We start from the raw sequence: 24,010 nt of genomic DNA, 5'->3' as shown, positions 1-24,010 counted from the left end.
TTATGTTGAACTATGTATTATTTTGTTGGTGCAACTGGCACTTTATGTTTAACTCTTTATTGTTTTGGCCAAGGTTATTGAGAGTTGGACTTAGTATGTTATGGCCTCTGAAGCAACAGAGAGATGTTTTCTAATAGTCAGGGTTTCCAATGTTCTGAATGTACTTGACAGTATTGTGTTTTACTTAAAAAAAACAGTTTACAGAAGGTTCCAGCACCTATAAGCTACCTGAATTTCTGAAATGTACTATTTGTAAATTGTTTCTAAATATGCTATTGCTACACTTAATGGCAAAAATTGCACTGGTCTGCTAGACTTGGTTGAACAAAAATAAACAATTTTTTTTGCTTAAGCTTATGTATTCAGTCATTATTCAATGGTATACTATAAATCCATGTGAAAAAAAAATACTTCTCACTGTTCTCAGGTCAAATATTTAAATGCGATTAAAATGCGATTAATTTCGATTAATTAATTACAAAGCCTCTAATTAATTAGATTAATTTTTTTAATCGAGTCCCGGCCCAAATATATTTATATATATATTTATATTTATATATATATATATATATATATATATATATATATATATATATATATATATATATATATATATATATATAAATATAGCTGCGAGCAGCGATGAAGGGCCAAAGCCGGCGGCACCGCCACCCCGGTGCCTTTAAGTAACTAAAGGCACTGGGGTTGCGGTGCCATGCTTGGGCCCGTAATCGCTGCTCGCAGCTATATTTTTTTATTTTATTTATTATTTTTTAGGGCCCAAGCCCTGAAAGGGCGAAGGCCCTATTGTTTTCGTAAGGATTTTTTTTTTTTTTTTTTTTTTGCCTTTCGGGCACTTTTGGGGCCCTTAACATGCTCAAAAACTCTTGAAACTTTGCACACGGGTCAGAACCCGCGGCCATCAGGGCCGGGCTGAAGCTGGTACCCGGGCGTGGCAGGGGGGCTCAACAGCGCCCCCTAGAATGCAATCTGAAATCTTAGACACATACAAGAACATATTTTTATGAAACTCGGTACACATATAGATCTCATCGGGCCGAACAACTTCCGCACTCTATGTTATTAGCTCCGCCCAACAGGAAGTCAGCTATTATGGGTTGTTTGAAAAATGTATGCAATGGAATTTGAAACACTCCTCCTAGAGAATTCATCCGATCCCCACCAAACTCGGTCAGCTTGAAGTCAGCTATTATGGGTTGTTTGAAAAATGTATGCAATGGAATTTGAAACACTCCTCCTAGAGAATTCATCCGATCCCCACCAAACTCGGTCAGATTGAAGTCAAGACATTGAGGATGCTAAATTGCGGACGGATTTTTGATATCTCGAACGGTTTGGCCGTGGCGAGGAAACGAATTTATGGCGAGAAAAGAGAAACAGGAAGTGTGTTATAACTTCAGCATACATTAACTGATCTTGATAAAACTTCCGCAGTGTGTTCGTTGTAAGAGGCCGATCACATGGATGTGACTATTGTGAGTCAAAGTTATAGCGCCACCAACTGGCAGCAGGAAGTTTTTCATTTTCAAAATGCTTTGAAATCACCCTCTTATTTTTACTCGATTTGCTTCAAACTTTGTGTGTATAATGTAAACACACGGCAGATGTAGACCTGTGAAAGGATTATTGATATTTTAGATACTGTTGCCGTGGCAACGCATCAAACTTTAATATTCTTTTCGGATGCTTTTGAGACTCTTAGCATGCTTGAAATTGGATGAAACTCGACAGACACATAACACTTATTAGCCAGTAGACATGTGAAAAGTTTCAGAAATGGGCGTGGCATGGGGGCTCAACAGCGCCCCCTTGAACGGGGTCTGAATACTTGGTCCATGTATCAAACACGCTTGCATGAATTAATATGAAACTCTGTACACATATAGATCTCATCGGGCCGAACAACTTTTCCTGGTCAAGTTTTACGCCAGCCCAACAGGAAGTTGGCTATTATGGGTTGTTTGGAAAACGCTTGCTGTGGAATTTGAAATACTCCTCCTAGAGAATTCATCCAATCCCCACCAAACTCGGTGTGCATGAAGTCAAGACATTGAGGATGCTAAATTGCAGACGGATTTTTGATATCTCGAACGGTTTGGCCGTGGCGAGGAAACAAATGTATGGTGAATAAGGAAAACAGGAAGTGTATTATAACTTCAGCATACATTAACTGATCTTGATGAAACTTCCGCAGTGTGTTCGTTGTAAGAGGCCAATCACATGGATGTGACTATTGTGAGTCAAACTTATAGCGCCACCAACTAGCAGCAGGAAGTTTGTCACTTTCAAAATGCTTTGAAATCACTCTCTTATTTTTACCCGATTTGCTTAAAACTTTATGTGTATAATATAGACACACGGCAGATGTAGACCTGTGAAAGGATTATTGATATCTTAGATACTGTTGCCGTGGCAACGCATCAAACTTTAATATTTTTTTGGATGCATTTGAGTCTTATATATATATATATATATATATATATATATATATATATATATATATATATATATATATATATATATATATATATGTGTGTGTGTGTGTGTGTGTGTGTGTATATATATATATATATATATATATAAAAATATAGCTGCGGGCAGCGATGGAGGGCCAAAGCCGGCGGCACCGCCACCCCGGTGCCTTTAGGTAACTAAAGGCACCAGGGTTGCGGTGCCACCGGCTTGGGCCCCGTAAACGCTGCTCGCAGCTATTTTTTTTTTTTTTTTTTTTTGCCTTTTTGCCACTTTTGGGGCCCTTAACATACTCAAAAACTCTTGAAATTTTGCACACACGTCAGAACCCGCGGCCATCAGGGCCGGACTGAAGCTGGTACCCGGGCGTGGCAGGGGGGCTCGACAGCGCCCCCTGGAATGGTGTCCGAAAACTTGGTCCATAAATCAAACACGCTTGCATATAATAATATGAAACTCGGTACACATATATATCTCATCGGGCCGAACAACTTTCGTGCTCTAAGTTTTACAAAAGCCCAACAGGAAGTCAACTATTATGGGTTGTTTGAAAAACGCATCCTCTGGAATTTGAAATACTCCTCCTAGAAAATTCGTCCAATCGCAACCAAACTCGGTGTGCATGAAGACAAGACATTGAGGATGCTAAATTGCGGACGGATTTTTGATATCTCAAACGGTTTGGCCGTGGAGAGGAAACTAATTTATTGCGAGAAAAGAGAAACAGGAAGGGTGTTATAACTTCTGCATACATTGACTGATCTTGATAAAACTTCAGCAGTGTGTTCATGGTAAAAGGCCGATCACATGGATGTGACAATTGTGAGTCAAAGTTATAGCGCCACTAACTGGCAGCAGGAAGTGTGTCACTTTCAAAATGCTTTGAAATCCCCCTCTTATATTTACCCGATTTGCTTCAAACTTTATGTGTATAATGTAGACACACGGCAGATGTAGACCTGTGAAAGGATTATTGATATCTTAGATACTGTTGTCGTGGCAACGCATCAAACTTTAATATTATTTTCAGATGCTTTTGAGACTCTTCACATGCTTGAAAATGCATGAAACTCGACAGATACATCACATTTATTATCCAGTAGACATATGCAAAGTTTCAGAAACGAGCGTGGTGGAATGGCTCAGTAGCGCCACCTTTAGTCAAAAATGGGGGCTTAGTTTTTCCTAGAATCACAAAACTTGGTATGTATATTGTTCTCATCAAACCGGACAACTTTCTAATTTACAGTTATTAGCTCAGACCATCAGAAAGTCAGATATTTTGGTTTGAATGTGGATTTTCTGGAGAATTTTCTCTCTCTCTCTCTCTGTCTGTGTGTGTGTGTGTGTGTTGAGGGGGTGGGGGGGATTTGTCTATTCCATTTAATCTTTGTTTTTCAAAGTTTCAGGGGCTTTTGGGGCCCTTAACATGCTCAAAAACTCTTGAAACTTTGCACACAGGTCAGAGCCCACGGTCATCAGGGCCGGGCTGAAGCTGGTACCCGGGCGTGGCATGGGGGCTCAACAGCGCCCCCTTGAACACGGTCTGAAAACTTGGTCCATATATCAAAAACTCTTGCATGAATTAATATGAAACTCGGTACACATATAGATCTCATCGGGCCGAACAACTTCCGCACTCTAAATTATTAGCTCCGCCCAACAGGAAGTCTGCTATTATGGGTTGTTTGAAAAACGCATGCTGTGGAATTTGATGTACTCCTCCTAGAGAATTCATCCACTCGCCTCCAAACTCGGTCAGCATGAAGTCAAGACATTGAGGATTCTAAATTGCGGATGGATTTTTGATATCTCGAACGGTTTGGCCGTGGTGAGGAAACGAATTTATGGCGAGAAAAGAGAAACACGAAGTGTTATAACTTCTGCATACATTAACTGATCTTGATGAAACTTCAGCAGTGTGTTCATGGTAAGAGGCCGGTCAGATGGATGTAACTATTGTGAGTCAAAGTTATAGCGCCACCAACTGGTAGCAGGAAGTGTGTCACTTTCAAAATGCTTTTGACAAAAGTGGGGGGGTTACTTTTACCCACAGTTACAAAAATCAGTACGCATATTGGTCTCATCGAGCCGGACAACTTTCTAATTTACAGTCATTAGCTCCGAGCAACAGGAAGTCAGATATTTTGGTTTGAATGTGGATTTTTTGGATATGTCAGACTCTGAGTTTTTAGTTACTCCTCCTAAGTGGTTTATTTTATTCACACCAAACTTTTTCAACATGATAAAAATACATTAAAGATTTCATATTTATTATTATTCCCGGGAGAAAAAATTTGGCCAGCTCCTGCGCCTAGGCCCTTTGAGACAGAGACACCGTTCCAACTTTAAAACGTCCGGTCAGTACCGGTGTAAGTTGCTCGCGAAGATGACATCACGAGTCCATGTCGTTTGTCCGCCATAGTGGATTGAACAGAAAGCGAAAGTTTCACAGGTCACAAATTTGGTCCGAACTTCACGAAACTGGACGTACATGATCCTTGGAGCAAGCCTCACAAAAGTTACTAGAAGGATTTTTGATTTTTGGAAGCGTTTGCCCGTCACAGCCAAACGAAATCAGCGGCGTAGTCGCCAAACAGGAAGTCGTCCATATCTCAGGAACTCTGTCACGTATCGAAACCAAACTTTATACATGAACTCGGGGCTCCAATGTGAGGAAGCACAAGATCTGAATTTTTTGTAATTTTTTTTTATTTCAGGCTAATAGACAAACCCATTTACCTATGTCTATGCAAGAGTTTCCTCACACTTTTAATGTTAATGCATTTAGACAGTAGGTGGCACTGTTGTATTACATTTCACAGAGCTGCCAAGTCAGTGTATATACTGCATTCGTTTTTACTAGGTTTGTCTTAATAAATGCAGGCATGAATTTCGTTTTTTGCATTGGTCTAATTTAATCATCATCTGTATTTATTAATATATACAGATTTGTATGCATGAATTGTGCATTTCCAGTTCTCAAAGCAGTTAATAACAACAACAAAAAAACTTTATACAAAATACATCATGCTCTTCTTCGCTAACCGAACAAACAATTCATTGTCTGTGGCTGTGTTTGTGCGCACGGGAAATATGCTGCACATAACAATAGAAAACAAGGAGAAACGCGCAGTCACATGCTCAAACAATCTGAAGTAAAGGGATTTTATTTTAGGTAGTTGTAAAATAGTGCAATATAATTGTAAATATATAATATAATAATAAAAATTAAAATATGAATGTAGTCCTATATATATATATATATATGTTACATTATAATCTGCGCGACCCCGTCGTTGACTTTCTTTGATGACATTTGCAGGGCGTTTCAAATGAGCGGTTATTGTCAGTGAAGTCCACTTCAACTGATATACCGTGCTCAGGGAGTAGGGGAGCAGTGAACACTGCGTATGGACCCTGGCGAATGGAACGCACCTTAGATGTGTAAAAACCATACTGTAAAAAATATGGACAAAGCGTCTGTGACGTCACCCATAGACTTTCTGAAGAACAGTTTTGAAGCCGTTTATGGGGGGTATGGGCGGCGCCATCTTGGAAAATCTTAGGAAATCCTAACCCCGCCCACCTTCTGGCCAATCCAAATATGGGTAAAGGACGCGAGTCCGGTTATTCTGCAAATGGAACAGCGCGCGTCACTCAGCTCGCTCTGCTACTCCGGTTATCTCTGTATGTATATTTTAGGCAACAATAAAACGAAATATGTTATAAAACACCACACTAACTCTTTTCGTTTTCATTTAAAGAAATCTTAAACATTATTGCCACACAAATGTGGTTCAGGCAACGCGTATTGATTATATTCACTGCATATAACGTTAGCCTATTTATAACAAAACGAAATATAAAACACAACCCTGCCTCTTTTCGTTTAAATATAATACAAAAATATTAAACATTTTAATATGGTCCAGGCAATATGTGCATTTGTACTAAACAACAGATGTTGCAGTAAACAACATTACAGATCATCTTCGTTGTATTAAAATTTAAAATGACAAAACTCAACCCAGTCTCTTTTTGTTAAATTTCAGTTTTATCAATATTAGCCATTATAAAAGTATAGGTAAAAGGTACAGGAAGCTATACAAATAAAGCAAACAATTCAGTCAAACATACAAAGTCAGCGCTCTAGTCTAACCATACAACGGTAAAGTTAACGTTAAATAGCTAATAAAGTTATGAAACTTCACTTAGCCCTCAGCCAAAACGATTGGCCAGGGAACAAATTATAGATTCACGAGACCAAAAATCGCCCATTAGATATACACAAGACGAATTATATCTCATGTTTAACCACTACAGAGACGCCAGAGTCAGCGGCAAACGTCAGAACGACTAGCCGAGGAAAGGCTGTTCCAGGCAGGGTACATGAGCGCCGAGCGCCCGGTGATCGTCTGGATCTCACAACCTGGATAAAATTTTCATAAATCTTTATAAATAAACCACAGATTTGAGCTTTAAACAACTACATTCTCGCCTGAAAAACTCTTAAAACTACATTTCATGATACAAAAACAGAAGTATTATATTTCAACTGTATATTAAAAAATGGCACTTCTTATGTTGTCATTCTCCTTGGCGCAGCCTATGCTCGTTATCAGCTGTCAATCAAGCTGTCAATCAAAGTTAACCACGCCCTTATTTGTCATACATTTTATATCTAAATACGATCTAAACTAATGAGTTAGAAAAAAATTCACCCCCCTCAAAGTTGTCAGGCACTCGGAACCTATCGAAAAATACAATAGAAGTCCATGGGTCCAACCTGTAAAAACATGAATTTATGCTGTGAAAACGGACATTTTAACATGGTGGGCTACGGACATTTGCTCCCTTTTGGGACCTGCCCCTAGCGGATTTTCGATGTATTGCAGTTTTTCGCACTTCCGGGTAGGCTTCATTTTTCAGATTAGAATGTTGCCGCTTGGTAAAAACAAGTGGAAAGCGCGGGCGGGCCGCTGTCTCCTTTCCACAAGCGCTTGCTCTCCCGTGGCGTCTGTCGTTGCTATGCAACCATGAACTGCGCTATCCATGATGACAAGGAAGTATCAGCAAAAGATTAATTGATTTCTAGCCCTTGCATTAGCTTTACTACTAGATATATTTATGGAGATGAAAAATAATAAGGCGCCCTGTACAGCTATGATCAGCTGTTCGGCCGAGCATTCAATGTTGTTATGCTGCAAGCTGATCAGTTGGTTCGTTGCTGCCACACTCTATCACTCGCACACCATAAAGAGCAAATTGTTTTTTAATGTTTCAATTTCGTGATTAAAATGACATAATTTGGAAGCGGATAATTTCTTCACAAACAGCTCATTATGACTCAGTGTTAGAATGCTGCACCTACACTCGATAGTGTGAATAAGATCAGCGCAACGCAGACCACTGCATTGACACCGTGAAACATATGATCTGTCTACGGCCAGGGCTCAGCGGAAGACAGAAAATGCCGGTCCAGCTCTGATTGAGGAATTAAATTAGAAAATAAAAGACAGTTTGACATATTTTTTCTCGCATCTGTGAATTTATCTTTTAATCATTTGTTCTGAGATGAAGCAAATATATTTGTGCGGGAATTTCTCGCACTATAAAAGCTAACCTTGCGGGAATGGTTTAAATTATGCGGAATTCCCGCAGCGAAATTCAAGCCCTGAAATGGCAGCGGGATGTGTAACTCTAGCATATGGCGCATATGTCATATATAGTTAGGTAAGGCCAAACAGCGTTATCCATGTTGTTGCGATTGCATCGCTAGAGTAAGCTAATAGTGAAACTGATAGCGTTTTTCATTTAATTACAATATGTGGACTGACGGTAGGCTATAAAAATCAGCGTTTCTGTGTAGGTGATGACAACCATCTTGACAGCAGCAATCAAAGCATCGCTAATTACGGTAGACCTTAATTTGAGATAGTAAATTTGTTCCTAATCAAAGGGAACACTCAACCACAGAACAGCTGGGTGAGTTTTGTATTGGCTTATTGGATACAGTAAATGGAGACTGTCAACTTCTTTTCAATAGGCTACTATTTCATCACCCAAAACAGTCCCACTCTCTGCTGTATATTCATAACCAATTATTTCAAAACCAACAACCAAGCCACATAAACAATGCCATTGCCACTAGTCTACATTGCAGACATGTCTCTTAATGCACAAAACACAATCTTGAAAAAAGTACTATTGTTGAAATTCTCAGATCAAGCAAACTTCAACGCACCCTTATCCACTACCTGCTCACGTTAGTGAACCGCACCCAAGCAAGCACACTTCGCAGTTCCTCCGGAAATGCATTCTAGTTATGTTTATGCTTCATGAGAGATGTTTTGCTAAGTAATTATGTATCGCAAAAATTTACTAATGGCGATTAGCCAAATATAATCGTAAAGATGTATGCTCGTATGTGACAGTACATTGTTAGAACAGTAGCTGTTAGTCTAACTTGTAACGGTAGGTATCTGTCATTAACATAAGTATAAGCACAAGCCTAAGTCACTATGTGTAACAGATATCAAAGATACAGCTATTCATTTAGCTGACGCTATAAGTGAAAGCGACCAGCTGTATTTTTTAACTAGAGCAGAGCTGGCAACCCGGATGCCGAAACACTACTGACTTCGTGATTAGTAGATAGGTGGAGGGTGGCGCATCAGGCCAAAACACAACATGACATCAACATCAGTTGAGGGTTGCAACTTCACTTTTAAATGACAATATCCTGGCCGGACTACTGCTGTCAGTGATATAAGTATTTGAAATGAACATGATAACTTAATGTCTAGTGACATATCAGGGCCATTTTATGATTAATTGAAATACATTTCTTACATACGGTTCCTTTATGAACGTAATACACAAATATAATTCAAACTAAGTACTGAATATAAACTAGGTTAAATGTCAAATTTCATTTACGGCTATATAAATTAAATAAATGCAGCCTGTAAATGGCAGCCTTGAGCACCCGGTAATTACATAAACATTTAATGAACTATACTTAAACCCAGATACTGAAATAATAGCCTTTTACAGATAATCCAGTATGCTGAATTACGTACTTTTTAATTTAATTACCATTTCTTCCTTTAGAGACCAAGGCACTTCTCCACTGTCAGACTGAACGGTTCTAAGAATGCTAAGGAAAGGTTCCAGTTATATTTCCACTTCAGCCTTGTACAGCACGGCATGATTACAACCCGTTCTTGGACTGGAATTCTCAGCATTGTTAGCTAACCTTGCTGAACCGTCAAGTGACGAAGTGACGTCGCATCTCAGAATTGGTCACTTGTCTGCTGCCTGACTAGCAGTTTCTCTATAGCTGTCTAAGAGTGCTATTTGAGGGACGTAAACACAAATGAATAATAAATTAAAATAAATATCTGATCATGCCCCAGAACACGGTTTCTATTTACATCTCGTCTGTAAACTCTTGCGTTACCAAGGCAAAAACTGACACATGTGTATTGCATTCCAAAGAGCTCCGTTATCAGCCCCACAGAGGAAAATGAAACCATATCCATATCGGAATGGAACAGTTAAGCAAAGACAACGATTTGGCCTGACAGTGGAAAAGCGAATTAAAGTGTAATTGTCAGTACTTTTTGCAACAAAATAATAGCTCCAACGAAAGCCACAGCAGAACTGCAGCACACAGCAGTGTTGGTGAATGAATCTGCAGCTTTGAACAAATCGTGAGAGTCAATGATTCATATGGAATGATATTCCGGACATTATTCAAAAGGAATTGCAAATTGTATTTGCAATTGCGTTTTCAAATTGTGGACGCATAAAATGTGACATAATCCAAACGCAAATGCAAATCTCGCATTACCGTTTGCATTTTCGTTTAAGCGAACGCACAGTGACTGCCAAATTTAAAATGGAAATGCAAAGTCCGTTTGCAACTGTGTTTCCCATATCTTACGAGTCTTGACCCTGTCATATTTAAATAGCAATTTCAATTACCACGTCTGCTTTTTCACTTTCTCAGCGTCGCGTATGTAGCCAGCCAAAACTCAAATGAAATCGCAATTCCCTTAGTATTTCCATTTCCGATGCCTTACACGGAAACCTGTCGATCAGCGTCAAGCGTTGGGACGTGACGTCACTCACAGTCGACGGTCAAGAGGTGATGCCCTGAACAGACAGACACCGATTTATTTTAAACAATGGAGGTAGTTGGTGAAATTGTGGAGGACCTTATGATGCTCGCGCAGCAAGTTGATGACAGTACATCCTCTACAGATGTCCTCTTACTCAGAAGCCATTTCGTTTTGGATAAGTTAAATGTTTTTGTGGCCTTGACCAACAGCAACATCAGTAATGTTGTCTTCGCCAACCTCAGTAAAGTAGCTAAAAGGCTTTTTGTGAAGGACAGGACAACTAAAGAACCTGGACGTCCTTTACTGGACATACCACAAGAGATGAGTGTCGGTGCTAGGTCTCACCCCTTCAAATAAGTGTTCTCAATTTGCGAAATTCAATAAAAATGCTGTCTGTTGCAGTTAAACCTGTGTGTGTGTGTGTGTGTGTGTGTGTGTGTGTGTGTGTGTCACTAGCGGCGCCAGGATTTTGATTGTAGGTGGGCCTCCAGAAAACTGGATGGGCCAGTTAAAATAAGCCAAAAAAAAGAAAACGGGTTCCCCTTCATCTCCGTTTCAGTGCTTTTTTTTGCGGCACTGAGGACAGCGACTAACTAGCCTACCTGAATTTAATGCGTAGTTAGTAGGGCTGGGCAAAAAAATCGATTTTTCGATTAATCGGTTTTTTTAAATGTGGTCGATTCAAAATCGATTCTCAAACGCCAAGAATCGATTTTTTTCCATCTTTATTTATCTATTACCCAAGAATCAGTTTTCCTCCACTGTTCATATAGGCTTGCAAACTCAATTTTATAGCTAATGCTGTGAGATTTTATGTTAGTTTTATCTAAATCATAAAATAACCTCAATTAGTGCTGCACGTTTAATCATATCGTAATCGCGATGTCAAGCCTATACGCAATTAGGCTATATGACGCAAAATGCTGCGATTTTGTATGAAATAAACAAATTTGGGCTTTTAACGCAATGCAGCATCTGTTAATTTTTTGTCATCCTTTGGCTAGGTGTTACATGATCCCGCTCTTATTCATGCAAATGCTTTTAAACCATTCATGCGCGACAAGACAAAATAGATCTCGCTGCCTGTGAATGTCCTGACTGTGACACAGAAAAACTTGCGATGATATCGTGCGTGCGCACAAGACAGCCCAGAATAGAGTTATCTTTCGCGCTTGAACGAACAATAAAACACACAATAATGCCAAAATGTCTTTTTGTTGAGTATTTTCATAACATAAGAGCAGTCTTATGATGAACATGAAGAGTTATGACTCGTGAGAGAATGAGGCGCGTATGAGATCCGCGTCTCTGTCAACAGCGGCTGGTCTTAAAGGGACAGTACACAGTAGCCACTAATTATCTCTGTCGTTAAAGTTAATCAAATAACAAAGGGAACAGAGAAAAACACTCACTGCTCTTGACTAAAGAACTTTTTTAACTTTGATTAGTCTATATATAATTTATAATTAATGCAGCACAGACTGTTTGATAACTTTATTCAATTTATGTATATGGCCTAGCTGTTAGACAGGAAGGGCACAGATAAAAATTATATGCAATGTTTTTATATGGGTTTATGTGAGGATTGTTAACCTGTTTGATCAAGACATGCGACTGTTCTGACTTGTCCAATTTTCAGCATCAATTTTTCATCTTGCATCAAAATCCTGTCTATTCATTGTATGCATTTGAAATATAGAGTTGGGTTCTGTTTTAATGTACCCAAGTGTACCTAAAATAAAAAGAGTTTAATATACAGGTTTGTGGCTCTTAATTTCTTTTTTATTAATTAAACACTTGAAAACTTATGTTCACTTTTCTTTTCTTTTCTTTTTCTTTTTTTAATAAATATAGGATTTGTATTAAATATTCATTGAGTCGAATCGAAATCTAATTCAGAATCGAAATCGAAAAATCGAATCGAAATCGAAAATCGAATCAAGAATCGAAATCGAATCGATTTGAGAGCTTGCGAATCGAAATCGAATCGTAACATCTGAATCGATACCCAGCCCTAGTAGTTAACATAGGTTTAAAAAACAAGCATAGGTTTAAAAAACTCTTTTAATACAATTACAATTTAATTTAATTTATTGTTTAATAAAATTATAGGCCAATTATTTTTTAGTTTATTAACAGCAACAACAGCTGTAAAGATGAAGTTGACGATAGTCATCTCCGTATAGTGAACGCGCCTATAGCGAGAAATGCACATCATGGATTACATAATCAGAGAGTAGCCTTTTTCTTTTCGTTTTAAATTGTTAAAAAGACATTTTGGGCTTTCTTAAGATATATTTCATGTCTGTGAGGCATACGTTGAGTTTCGTTAAGTTAGGATGAGATGCGCTCCTGTTCACGAGCCATGCAATGACCGCGCGGGCGCCTCCGTGATTTTATTGTCTGCTATATTTCCTTCTTATTTATTAAATCCAGGCAATAAAAAAATGATTGGTTGATAAAAAAATTATTAAAATTAAGATACAATTTATACAAAAACGAAATTCACTTAAAAAGGCTTTCTACAAAACAAAAAGTGGTCAAAATCATGTCTGACCCACATCTCTCGATATATTGCGCATCCTATCTTACTCGTGCGGTTCACTTTTCATAATCAACATAGATGAAAAAATAACATTATAATATTTTAACAAATATGAAACTAAATGAGCTTATTTAATGGCTACAACACGTATAGCAGGCCTACAGACTCTCTATTTGTCCAAATTGCTGCACATTCATTTTATTCTGAATTTTGCACGCATAAGTTGAAAGGCATTTGTTTGCATGCATAGTAAAACATATCTGCAACATTTATCAAGTTCACTGATAATTATGCGTTATTAATTATTATCTTAATGAATAATGTAACAAGGACGAAGCATGTAAACTGCGTTGTTTAGAATGGAATGGATAGCAAATAGATCCGAATGAAGAAACGTACAAAACCATAGTAGAAAATGGATGGGCCCGGACCTAAAATGTAGCGCCGCGGCTGGTGTGTGTGTGTGTGTGTGTGTGTGTGTGTGTGTGTGTGTGTGTGTGTGTGTGTGTGTGTGTGTGTGTGTGTGTGTGAGAGAGAGAGAGAGAGAGAATGTTTGTTCCACTTTACATTTATGGTGTAGTCAATTTGTTTAGATTTATGTGGGATTTAATCATTTTAAATTAATCTCAACTGTGAAATGGACAAAAACAAAATTATACATAGGCTACTTTCAGAACAATTAAATCAAACCCAGGTTTTTTTGTGTGTTTAGACAAATAATGTAACAAAAGTCACAAAATTCCATGACACTGAGATAAGGGAGATATGTTTTTTTGAATGGGGGGAAATATCAAATGAGATCCAAACAGAACCCAAAGACAACATGAGGGTTTAAGAAATATTCATTTTAAACTAAACCAAAACCAAATCTTTATCTCAGTGTCATGGAATTTTGTGACTTTTGTTACATTACCTACATCTGTAGAGGATGTACTGTCATCAACTTGCTGCGCGAGCATCATAAGATCCTCCACAATTTCACCAACTACCTCCATTGTTTAAAATAAATCGGAGTCTGTGTGTTCAGGGCATCACCTCTTGACCGTCGACTGTGAGTGACGTCACGTCCCAACACGAACACGCCCCAAGCATAATCCCACCCTTGACGCTGATTGACAGGTTTCCGTGTAAGGCATTGGAAATGGAAATACTAAGGGAATTGCGATTTCATTTGAGTTTTGGCTGGCTACATACGCGACGCTGAGAAAGTGAAAAAGCAGACGTGGTAATTGAAATTGCTATTTAAATATGACAGGGTCAAGACTCGTAAGATATGGGAAACACAGTTGCAAACGGACTTTGCATTTCCATTTTAAATTTGGCAGTCACTGTGCGTTCGCTTAAACGAAAATGCAAACGGCAATGTGCGATTTGCATTTGCGTTTGGATTATGTCACATTTTATGCGTCCACAATTTGAAAACGCAATTGCAAATACAATTTGCAATTCCTTTTGAATAATGTCCGGAATATCATTCCATAGATTCATTCATAATTACAGCCACTTGCTTCGTTACTGAATGAATGAATGACTCTCATTACTGACACCTACTGGCGGTTTTAATTTAAAATTTAAAAGCATCACGTTTTTACCATCATTGCATATTTCTCTATTGAATTGTTATTTATTTAAAGCATTATTTATTTTATAAAGGTATTTGTAAAGGTAAAAAATGCACTGGAAAAATTTATTTGAGGCGGAAAATATTGTCCCTTACTGAAAAAGGTGTGACTGCAGAGAGGGGGTACGCAGAAGGATGTTAAAAGCCTTAGGGCGCACGCCACTCTAAAAAGTTTGAGAACCACTGATCTATATGATATCCATTTAAACAACATAGACTAAACAATATATAGACTGAAATCGCGAAATGGCTTTAAACAATATTAAATTGTGAGCGAGACTTCTCAGCAATGAACAGGGTATTAAGTGATTTTAAACCATAATTCAAGAAAGCACAATTTGAAAATTGTCAATTAATTTTCTCTTGTGCTATCTTCCAAAATGGTTATGCAAGTTTGTTTCTATTTCAGATCAAAACTGACATGCGAAATAAACTTCAAAGAGAGCACCTTGCTGCATGCTTAAGGATTAGTAAACGGACCTGCCCCTGAAGCCTATCCATACAGGCTGGCCTTAGAACGTTTTTTTTTTTTTTCAATTCATTGCTCAGACAGAAACTGTCAACTTTGTAAAGTTGAAAAAACTCAGTTTTGGGAATCTTCATTATGAAAATATTTGTTCATGCTTGTAGTATAATTTTATGAATATGAATTTATGCATAATGTGAATTTCTAATGTGATTATTTCTAAATTATTAGTTAATGATATTGAGTATTTTCTGTAATAAATAGTTCAAACCTTTGTTTGACTAGTTTATTCTGAACACGCTCAATAAGCGCCACGCCACAAAATAAAAGTCACAACAACAAGCGCGGCGCTTACGTCACTTAGGAAAATGTTCCTAAGAGAACCACCCTGGTGGCTAGTTCCTAGAAGTAAGTTTCTAGAACTACCCGGTGTGAAAGCCCCTATTGTGTGAAACTGCAAGGCCCTTAAAGTGTCCCTAAACGTACCAAGAACATTTTCAGCATTTCACTTAGCCACATGAAATGATAATGTACAGTACCATTTGTGAATTCTGCGGGTAAGTGACCCTTTCGGAGCTGCTGCCAGTCATCTTCTCCTTTAGGAACTTCAATGTTACAGGCCAACTCCAGGATGGAAACACCCAAACTAAAAGAGAAGAGAAGAGAATAGAATATACAAATCTTTATACAATAATTTACAATTTATACAAATCACAAAATAACTAATTTGGTTCTTACCGCTGACATTTAAATATAAACAAGATAACATTCACTAACCTAAAGATGTCTGCAGCAGTCCCATACTCTCCTCTCAATAGCTCAGGGGCCATATATCTGGGGTCTCCTTCCTGTAAATCATCATCCATCTTCATTTCTCTCTTTTCCTCTATCTCTTGTTTTTGGACATCTCTAGGAAGCTTGATCAACAAGCCAAAGTCTCCAAGTTTGAGCCGTCCAGACTTTGTAATGAAAATATTTGCTGGTTTGATGTCCATATGGGCAAACCCATGAGCGTGCAAGTGGTCAAGCGCTGAAAGCATGTCACACAGGTATGTCCAGGCACTTGTCTCACCTGGTACAACACAAAACACACACACACTCGTCTTGAGTAACTTATATTTGCAATGCAATGCAAAAAAAATGCAATGTTTTAATATAAACCACTCTTTTGTTGCGGTCATTGGTGAGGGAGTTTTTCTTGTGTAGTTTGCTGTACCAGTGTGAAATGACGTTTCCTCAGCGTATAGCTGTAGGCTGGTACAGCAGAGTTCAGTCTGGATGTAGAGGTGACCAGCCTCCTCCCAAGCCGCAATAAAGCCCAGCACGTAAGGGTGTGGCAGTAGTCTCTCATGATTCCAAGCCTCAGTAATGCTTTTTGCTCGTTCAACCTCACCACGGAACCGCTGCACTGAACGCTTCACAGCGTACTGGCAACCATCCAAAAGACTCACCACCTGACAGACAAAAATGAATGAATGAATGAATGTATTTATATAGCACTTTTAGATACAACTGTACCGTCAAAGTGCTTTACAATGGGATCAGGGGTCTCTCCTCAACCACCACCAGTGTGCAGCATCCACACACCAGCTATAGGTGGAGAAGAGAATAAAGCCAATTCAATGGAAGGGGATTATTAGTAGACCATGATAGATAAAGGGCCAGTGAGGAAATTCAGCTAAGACACCGGGGTTACACCCCTACTCTTTACGAGAAGTGCCATGGGATGTTTTATGACGACAGAGAGGACAGTCACCTGAAGAACATCTGAAAAAACACAGTATCATTAGTGTATTCATTGATGATCTTGAAACATCACCATTATCTGAAATGTATCATGTATAAATGTATTATATGTATCAGTTTCAGAGTACATTCTTTACTTCAGCGAATCAAGTCTAGTATTTTGAAAAATATTTGAGACATTGGGCAAAAAAAGATGGTGGCTGATATTACTTCTCACTGGAAATAGAAGTACACATCCTGCAGAAATAGTATGAATATAACATAAAGCCTTAGAAGGCATGTAGCATGTCTCACCTTGAAAACCTCACCAAAGGAACCTCGTCCAATCAGGCCCAGGTTGATAAAGCACTGGCTGAAAAAAGACTGCAGTCGAGACGGGTCGTACACAGAGCGAGAAGGGGGTGACTCAATAAGGGAGCGTGACAGGGGCGTCCACGGAGTGGGGTGATGGAGAAACACTCGGCTGAGGGGGGGGCATCCTTTTGATGGTGGCCGTGGCGGTAAAGAATGAGATAATGGCCGCGGAGGGGACAGGGAGGAAGATGATGAGGAAGAGAAGGGAGGTCTCCGTTTCTTTAGGGAAAAGGACTGCTGGGCATGAAAGAAGTGGGTAGGCAGAGGGAGAGGGGCGCTGACCACTGATGTCTGATAAGAAGACGACATAGGAAATGTATAATCAGTTCTTCTAATGTAAATGTAGGCTTGACAAATTTTCAGAAGATTACTTCAAATTATAGAATTGTGAATGCTGACTGCTCATCCAGATGCTCCACATCAATATGCACTAACCTATAACAGAACAGGAGATGGGGTGTTTAATATTACGACTGAAATATAATTTATGACATAAAATACACAAATGAAGAAAACAATACCAAAACAAATATATATTCAACCATCAATTACTAAGTTGACAATACTACAAGGTACCATTACAAAAAAATCTGGCAGTAAACAGTACTTTGATGGTATCAGATGGTGATACCATAGCACTGAATAATTACCATTACCAAAACATGGTAAAAACCATGGTACTTTTGTTAGCGACAAATTATTTTAAGATAAAAGACTTGTCTTGATGATTACCATAACGGTAACCACATTGGTTACTTTTTAATTGTCCACGGAACACCAGCACAGTATGCAGGCCTACATCACAGAATACCAAGTGTTACCAGGGTAAATCTACATGGTATTACCATCGCATTTATATATAAATAAAACAGTAACATACTTTGTGGCACAAATTAAAGTATAAATTGTGTACCGTGAATGATCATTTAGGAGAATATTTCAAATAATATTACATTATGTGCTAGTACAGTACATCGACAGATAATACAAATTGGCATTATCCGATTAACGTGTGTTAAGAAAAAAAAAAGTTCTTATCGGAACTGAAGCAGTTGTGATGATAATGAACTTTTCAGAAAGTAAACATAAAAAAGAAATGCACTCCTTCAAAGGGATCTTCCGTCACAAATATTTATTATGTTTCAGAAACGTTACATACCTACATGTTGTGTTGCTCTTGGTTGGTATTCAAATATCCATTTCTTTTAATCAATCAAATATATTATTATTAATCATATCTCGCGCCATACGCGTTCAAATACTTCAGGAGCGGGCGATGACGTGACACCGTGTGCGTTCTCGGTGCATTGTGGGATAGTGGAGAGTTATTCTTCTTCTTCTTCTTCTTCTTCTTCTCGCTCTCTCTCCCCCGGATGTGCCAATACATATAGTGACATTTTTGTAATATTTTTTTATGCTTCAACAACACAAACAAACAAATCTCTGAATATATAACCGCAATTGTTCAACGCATTGTGACGTGCCATTGGCTTCTGTGCGTCAGATGCCATGTCACTTAGGCTACGTTTACACGGAAACGATCTGAAGAGAAAACGCAAAAGTGATCACTTTTTATTCTGCGTTTAGACCATAGGTTTAGACGAGCGTTATCGGGGGGGAATCTGCGTGCATATGGTGACGCAAAAGTGTGTGAAATTCAATGTAGTATGCACTCCAGGCGGCTATGTGGCAATGTGAAGCACTGATCGGTGCCTTCACTGTCTAGCAAACTTTTGCGTTTTGTTAGGCTTGTTTGAGATGAGCAAAATCTGCGCAGAATCGATCACCGGTGATCAGCGCGAGATGCATGCCGGTTAGAAATGTGTCCGAGAGCGGTCCGCCTTGCTCTGATGTCATGCTGACGTATGTCAAAAATCTCTCGCGAGCGCAAGGCACACCTGTCGGATTCTGAAGTCGAGCGCAGTTGCTCTCCACTGACTGCGCTGATCAAAAGCATGATGGGAAACGACTTGCTGACGACACAGCTTGATGTTCATTTGGTTTAAACAACCGTGATGTATTGTTCTCTTTTAAAATGTTTGATTTTAAAACTCTGATATCATGTTTTATGTGTACGTTATGTGGTAATATTCCCAAACTATCTCGAGGTAATACATCTCAGTGCGATCTCTATGGGTTATGCAATGTAATTTTTATTTAAAAAAAGAAAGAAAAAAACCCAACACATTCTCACCCCAAAACGTCACATACTGACGGGTCTTGACCATACGGCAACATACGACGAAAAGGGTACCCCTAAAACGTCCATATGTGACGATTCGGGTTATGGGTAGGTTTAGGTACGCGTACACGACAGCTGCGCACAGCTCGGACGCGGACTACTTGTATTTATACTTTCTTGCTGAGGTCCGCTCGGTAAACGCGTTAAACGCATGCGCAGTAGATCGGTCTGGCCAGTATAATCGATAATATTTTAAATATTTATAGTTTATATTTGCATTTATGTCAAAACCTAGACACTTTCAAACATCAAAAATGTATTAATATGTATTCGTGTCAAAATGACATAACATCTTTTCCTATTCTATTTTGCCTGGAAACGCTTCCAACAGGCTTGCGTGAAAAATAGGCATTGGTTCTATTTCTAGAATGCACGCGTTTTCCGTTTTTTCAAATTCGGCGTCCATGTTATTTCCATCTCTTTCGCGGTTTTAACCTAATGAACGCGCGCCCTTGGTCCGCGCGGTCACAAAAAATGGGAGGCACGCGCCAGTCCGCAACGAGCCTCCGCGCGCACCCCCGATGACGATTTTTACGTCACGCGGACCCTTGCGGACCCTCGCGCCGTCGCTTATGTCTGCGTCTCATATTGACGTTATAGGGGTACCCTTTTCGTCGTATGTTGCCGTATGGTCAAGACCCGTCAGTAGCCGCGTTTCCATTACAGATTTGCGCAAATGTTTTGCGCTATTATCTAAATATCGATAAAAAACTATTGCGAAATGACGGCGTTTCCATTAACCGATGTTATGCGACTAAAACGTCTTTTTTTCTCTCGCGATAAGTCATTCCAAAAATCACGGCAACGGACGTTGGTTATAATATCACAGCCACCGCATTAGACATTATTATTATTATTATTAATGGAAGGAGACGTGGTGTGTTATCCAAGCATTAATGGCAGGGAAAGACCCCCGAACGACACGTATAAGGAGTTTCTGGGTTTTTCGCCCTCATTCCTGCTCCGAGGATTTGATTGTGGCATTTCTTTGAGATTTAGAATCCAGAATTCCTATAGGCAAATTATTGTTTCTTTTATGAATTTAATAAAGAATTCTGTCTCGTATTCTGTCTAAACGATCCATGTAGGCTACTTTTGTGTCTGTTTTTCCTTTTTTAACCCCTACTTGAAAAACGAAAAATGAACGGTTGTTGTCTTTTTAAAACGCAAAGTTGAACACCAAAATTTTAATTTGAACTGGCTACACACAACTGCTGCGCTTTGTTTATGACTTTTTGCCCCTTTATTAAACATTTAAAATATTCACAAAATTAATATGGAAAACATGTCGATTTTACTGGTTTTCTAAGGCCAAATTAGAAACTGTGATGTCTTTCCCGCAGTGCTGAATGAGAAGAGCCATTTAATAAACTATTGTTTTCTAAGTGTCGGCTAAAATCACATCTCCATCTCCGCTGTTAAGCAGATGAAGAGAGAAATGCAACTTTCATACGGATTAGCCTACATAATCAGAAGGTAGGCCTATTAGCTTTCGATTCGAATTTGTTCGTTTTAAACTGGACATTTCAAGCTTTAGCCTACATAGGCTATATTTTGTTTCAGTTCTCGCGCTCCAGTTTACGGAGATCATGAAAGTGCGTCTGATTGTTTAAGCACAGCGTTTTCTTGTTATTGTGAGTTTACACAAATAAAAGTGGTTGAGAATAATGTATTATTATTTTCTGTCTGACCAGAAAATAAGTTGTTTCCACTGTTGATAGGAAAATGCAAGTGTTCGCACCCACGCCTCCGTGCCATGCAGTGCGCGCTCCACGCTCAGCTTTGTTCATTTTTTTTGCATAAAAGCGTCTTCTAAATATAGCCTATTAAATGTTATAATAAAATAATATAAAATTATTATTATTTGCGTAGCTATACATGGACTTTAAACACACTGCGTCTTCTAAGTCAGGTGACTGTAAATGCGCAAAAACTGTTTCCATTGCAGTTTTGCGAAATATTCCTTTTTCGAATTGCCTGAAAAACCACCTCATGAGAGCGTAAAAACTTTTTTGCGATAAATGGGAGTTTTTGCGAAATTGACGTGTTTCCATTAAGCGTACTTTCAATTCGCAATTTCAATTTGCGCAATTTGAAGGGTAATGGAAACGCGGCTAGTATGTGACGTTAGGGTTAGAAAAAAGAAAAAAAATTCTTTTCTGTATGTGCTCTGTATTAAAGAAAAAAGACTAAACATGTATTTGGAATGGAATTAAATAAGTAGGCTACTTTGGGTGTCTTGTTCATTATATTTATTTTCATATAAAAGCAACAAAACTTAAATTCCATCCAATTTATTAGCAACACTGTGCACGAGCGTGAATCCCGTGAATCCCGCGATATCCGTCTTTGATCTCGCAGGTGTCAGATCCACTGCGAGAAGAGAGATCTGGGGTGCGTTTCCCGACAGCATCGTTAGCCAACTATGGTCGCAAGTTCCGTCGTTATCAGCATAGTTCAACGATTTGGTCTTTCCCGAAACCATCGTTCCAACGAACGTTCGCAAACAGCATCGCAAACTTGTGTGGTTGGAACGACAGCTCTCGAGCTGTCGTTAGAAGCATAGTTTCTAGTTTACATGAGATGTAGACTGAATAAATCCTTATCTTTAGCAAAATAAGCAAGCTGACATTCAGTAGGACCCGTGTTATTTATTTAGAATACATAAATGTAATTTACGTCTTTTAGTTTGTCAAGAGATTTAAAGCACCGTTTTTGAAGACTGCGCATGTGCGAACGTGCTCTAATATGTAAGAACGAGCCAAATATTGAGTCTGGTAATAAAGCAAAATAACTGAGAAAAATTAGAAATGGTCTTTAGATGCCATGTCTGTAACTTATATGACAAAATCTAGCGTTAATTCGATCTCAAACAGATGAATTAAAATAAGTTATTAGTCCACCACGTGCGAGACGTCATAAACCAACGTGGTTGAACGATACTTTGCGACAGACGGTTTTGGGAAACAGTCGTGACTAGCTAGTTGATTTCTCCAACGATGCATCGTACTATGGTAGTTAAGCAGCGAACTATATAGTTGTACGGGAAACGCACCCCTGTCCGGCTTGCCGTCGCTTTTTTCGCTCCTCCTCTCACTGCAGCCGCCTACTCTCGCATACATTTCAGGCGAGGCAAGGCGCATCTCAAACAAGCCTATTGTCTCTGTTTATACTCGACGCGTCCGCACGAGCGCGAAGGTGCGCGCGGCAAAAATGACGTCGTCGCGGTGTGGGCGGTCGCGCGCGTTGGGTGCGCAAGGGCCCATTTCGCCTGGCGGTGTGCACGGCAGATTTTGTAACAACGCGCGCGGCGCCGCATCCGAAGATGAACGACTTCGAGCCGAATCTGGCCGAGCTCGAACATTTCACCACACTGGCACCACGTCTAAATGAGTTGCTTATTTTAAAAATGAGCATACAATAGCATAAAAACGTATTTTTAATGAGGTCCATGTTTAATAAAAATGCTCACGAAACTTAATGAAATGTTTAGTAAAATTAGAAAATATGTAAGAGATCGTTAATTTAGTTATGTTGTATACACATTCTCATATCCATATATTTTGTTTTATTGTCACTAGTAATAATCTCAGGGTTTACTGGGTTTTACACGATTCTTTTTGTAGTGTGGTATTGGTGGCCGTGTACTAAAATAAACATTGTCACGTGTGTACGTGTATAGCTTCTTCTCACCTCTGATTCCTGATGGTTTATTACTCGAGTCGCCCCCTGTCGTTTCAAAGAATAGTACAACGGCGAGTGCGTCAAGTATAAACGCCTCGTCCGTTTGGGGAGGTGCGCGCGCAGTCTGCGGAGACTCGCGCTGCGGAGCCAGGCGAAAGTATAAACAAGGCAGACGGAAACGCGACGGTGGAGCGTTTTTAAGATTTCCACTCTGGAGGGTGGTTTCACTTTTTTGCGTTTTTAAGCCCCGAAAACGCCGTCGCCGTCTAAACGAAAGGCACATCTGATAAAATATTTTTACTTTTTCAACCGCGAGCGTTCTCGTGTAAACAGGGAGGCATTTATAACTGAAAGATTTACAAACAAGACTGAGCTTACATTCAATCATCACATCACAATAAAGACAAAGGGGAAAGAAAGAAAGAAAGAAAGAAAGAAAGAAAGAAAGAAAGAAAGAAAGAAAGAAAGAAAGAAAGAAAGAAAGAAAGAAAGAAAAAAAGAAGTCGTTTATTATTATTATTATTATTATTATTATTATAAAACCAAAATCTTCCAATAAGGAGTACAATAAAATGCTTTGGGACTTTTCATCCCTCTCAATGTCTTCAAATTTACTAGAAATTCCTCATTAAAAACCAGTAATCGTGGAGGAATTTTGAAAAATTTACATTTGTGTATGTAAAATTTCAGCAAAAGCAACACATTATTTATTACATAAGATACCTTTTTA

The 24,010-nt window shown here is 38.9% G+C and overlaps 1 protein-coding gene across 5 annotated transcripts in view; it reads right to left on the bottom strand.

Moving 5' to 3' along the window:
* Positions 1-19,346, bottom strand: part of pkmyt1 (protein kinase, membrane associated tyrosine/threonine 1) — a 165,046-nt gene extending 145,700 nt beyond the window's left edge. Inside the window, exons 1-6 of one of the 5 annotated variants that reach the window (XM_079851076.1) lie at positions 18,514-18,702; positions 18,087-18,149; positions 17,295-17,789; positions 16,471-16,708; positions 16,032-16,326; positions 15,794-15,900 (exon numbers count right to left, since the gene is read on the bottom strand). In XM_079851076.1, coding sequence (XP_079707202.1) covers positions 15,794-15,900; positions 16,032-16,326; positions 16,471-16,708; positions 17,295-17,663 — 1,009 coding nt within the window. In that variant the 5' untranslated portion in view covers positions 17,664-17,789; positions 18,087-18,149; positions 18,514-18,702. Of the gene's footprint in view, positions 1-15,793; positions 15,901-16,031; positions 16,327-16,470; positions 16,709-17,294; positions 17,790-18,086; positions 18,150-18,513 lie in introns of all 5 variants that reach the window. The other 4 variants (XM_079851078.1, XM_079851077.1, XM_079851074.1 and 1 more) reach the window with 4 other exon arrangements.
* Between the last annotated feature and the right edge of the window lie 4,664 nt (positions 19,347-24,010).

Source organism: Squalius cephalus (genome assembly GCF_949319135.1).
Source record: "Squalius cephalus genome assembly, chromosome: 19".
Lineage (NCBI taxonomy): Eukaryota > Metazoa > Chordata > Actinopteri > Cypriniformes > Leuciscidae > Squalius > Squalius cephalus.
The sequence above is the reverse complement of the archived record's forward strand: the minus strand, read 5'-3'. Positions and strand labels throughout refer to the sequence as shown.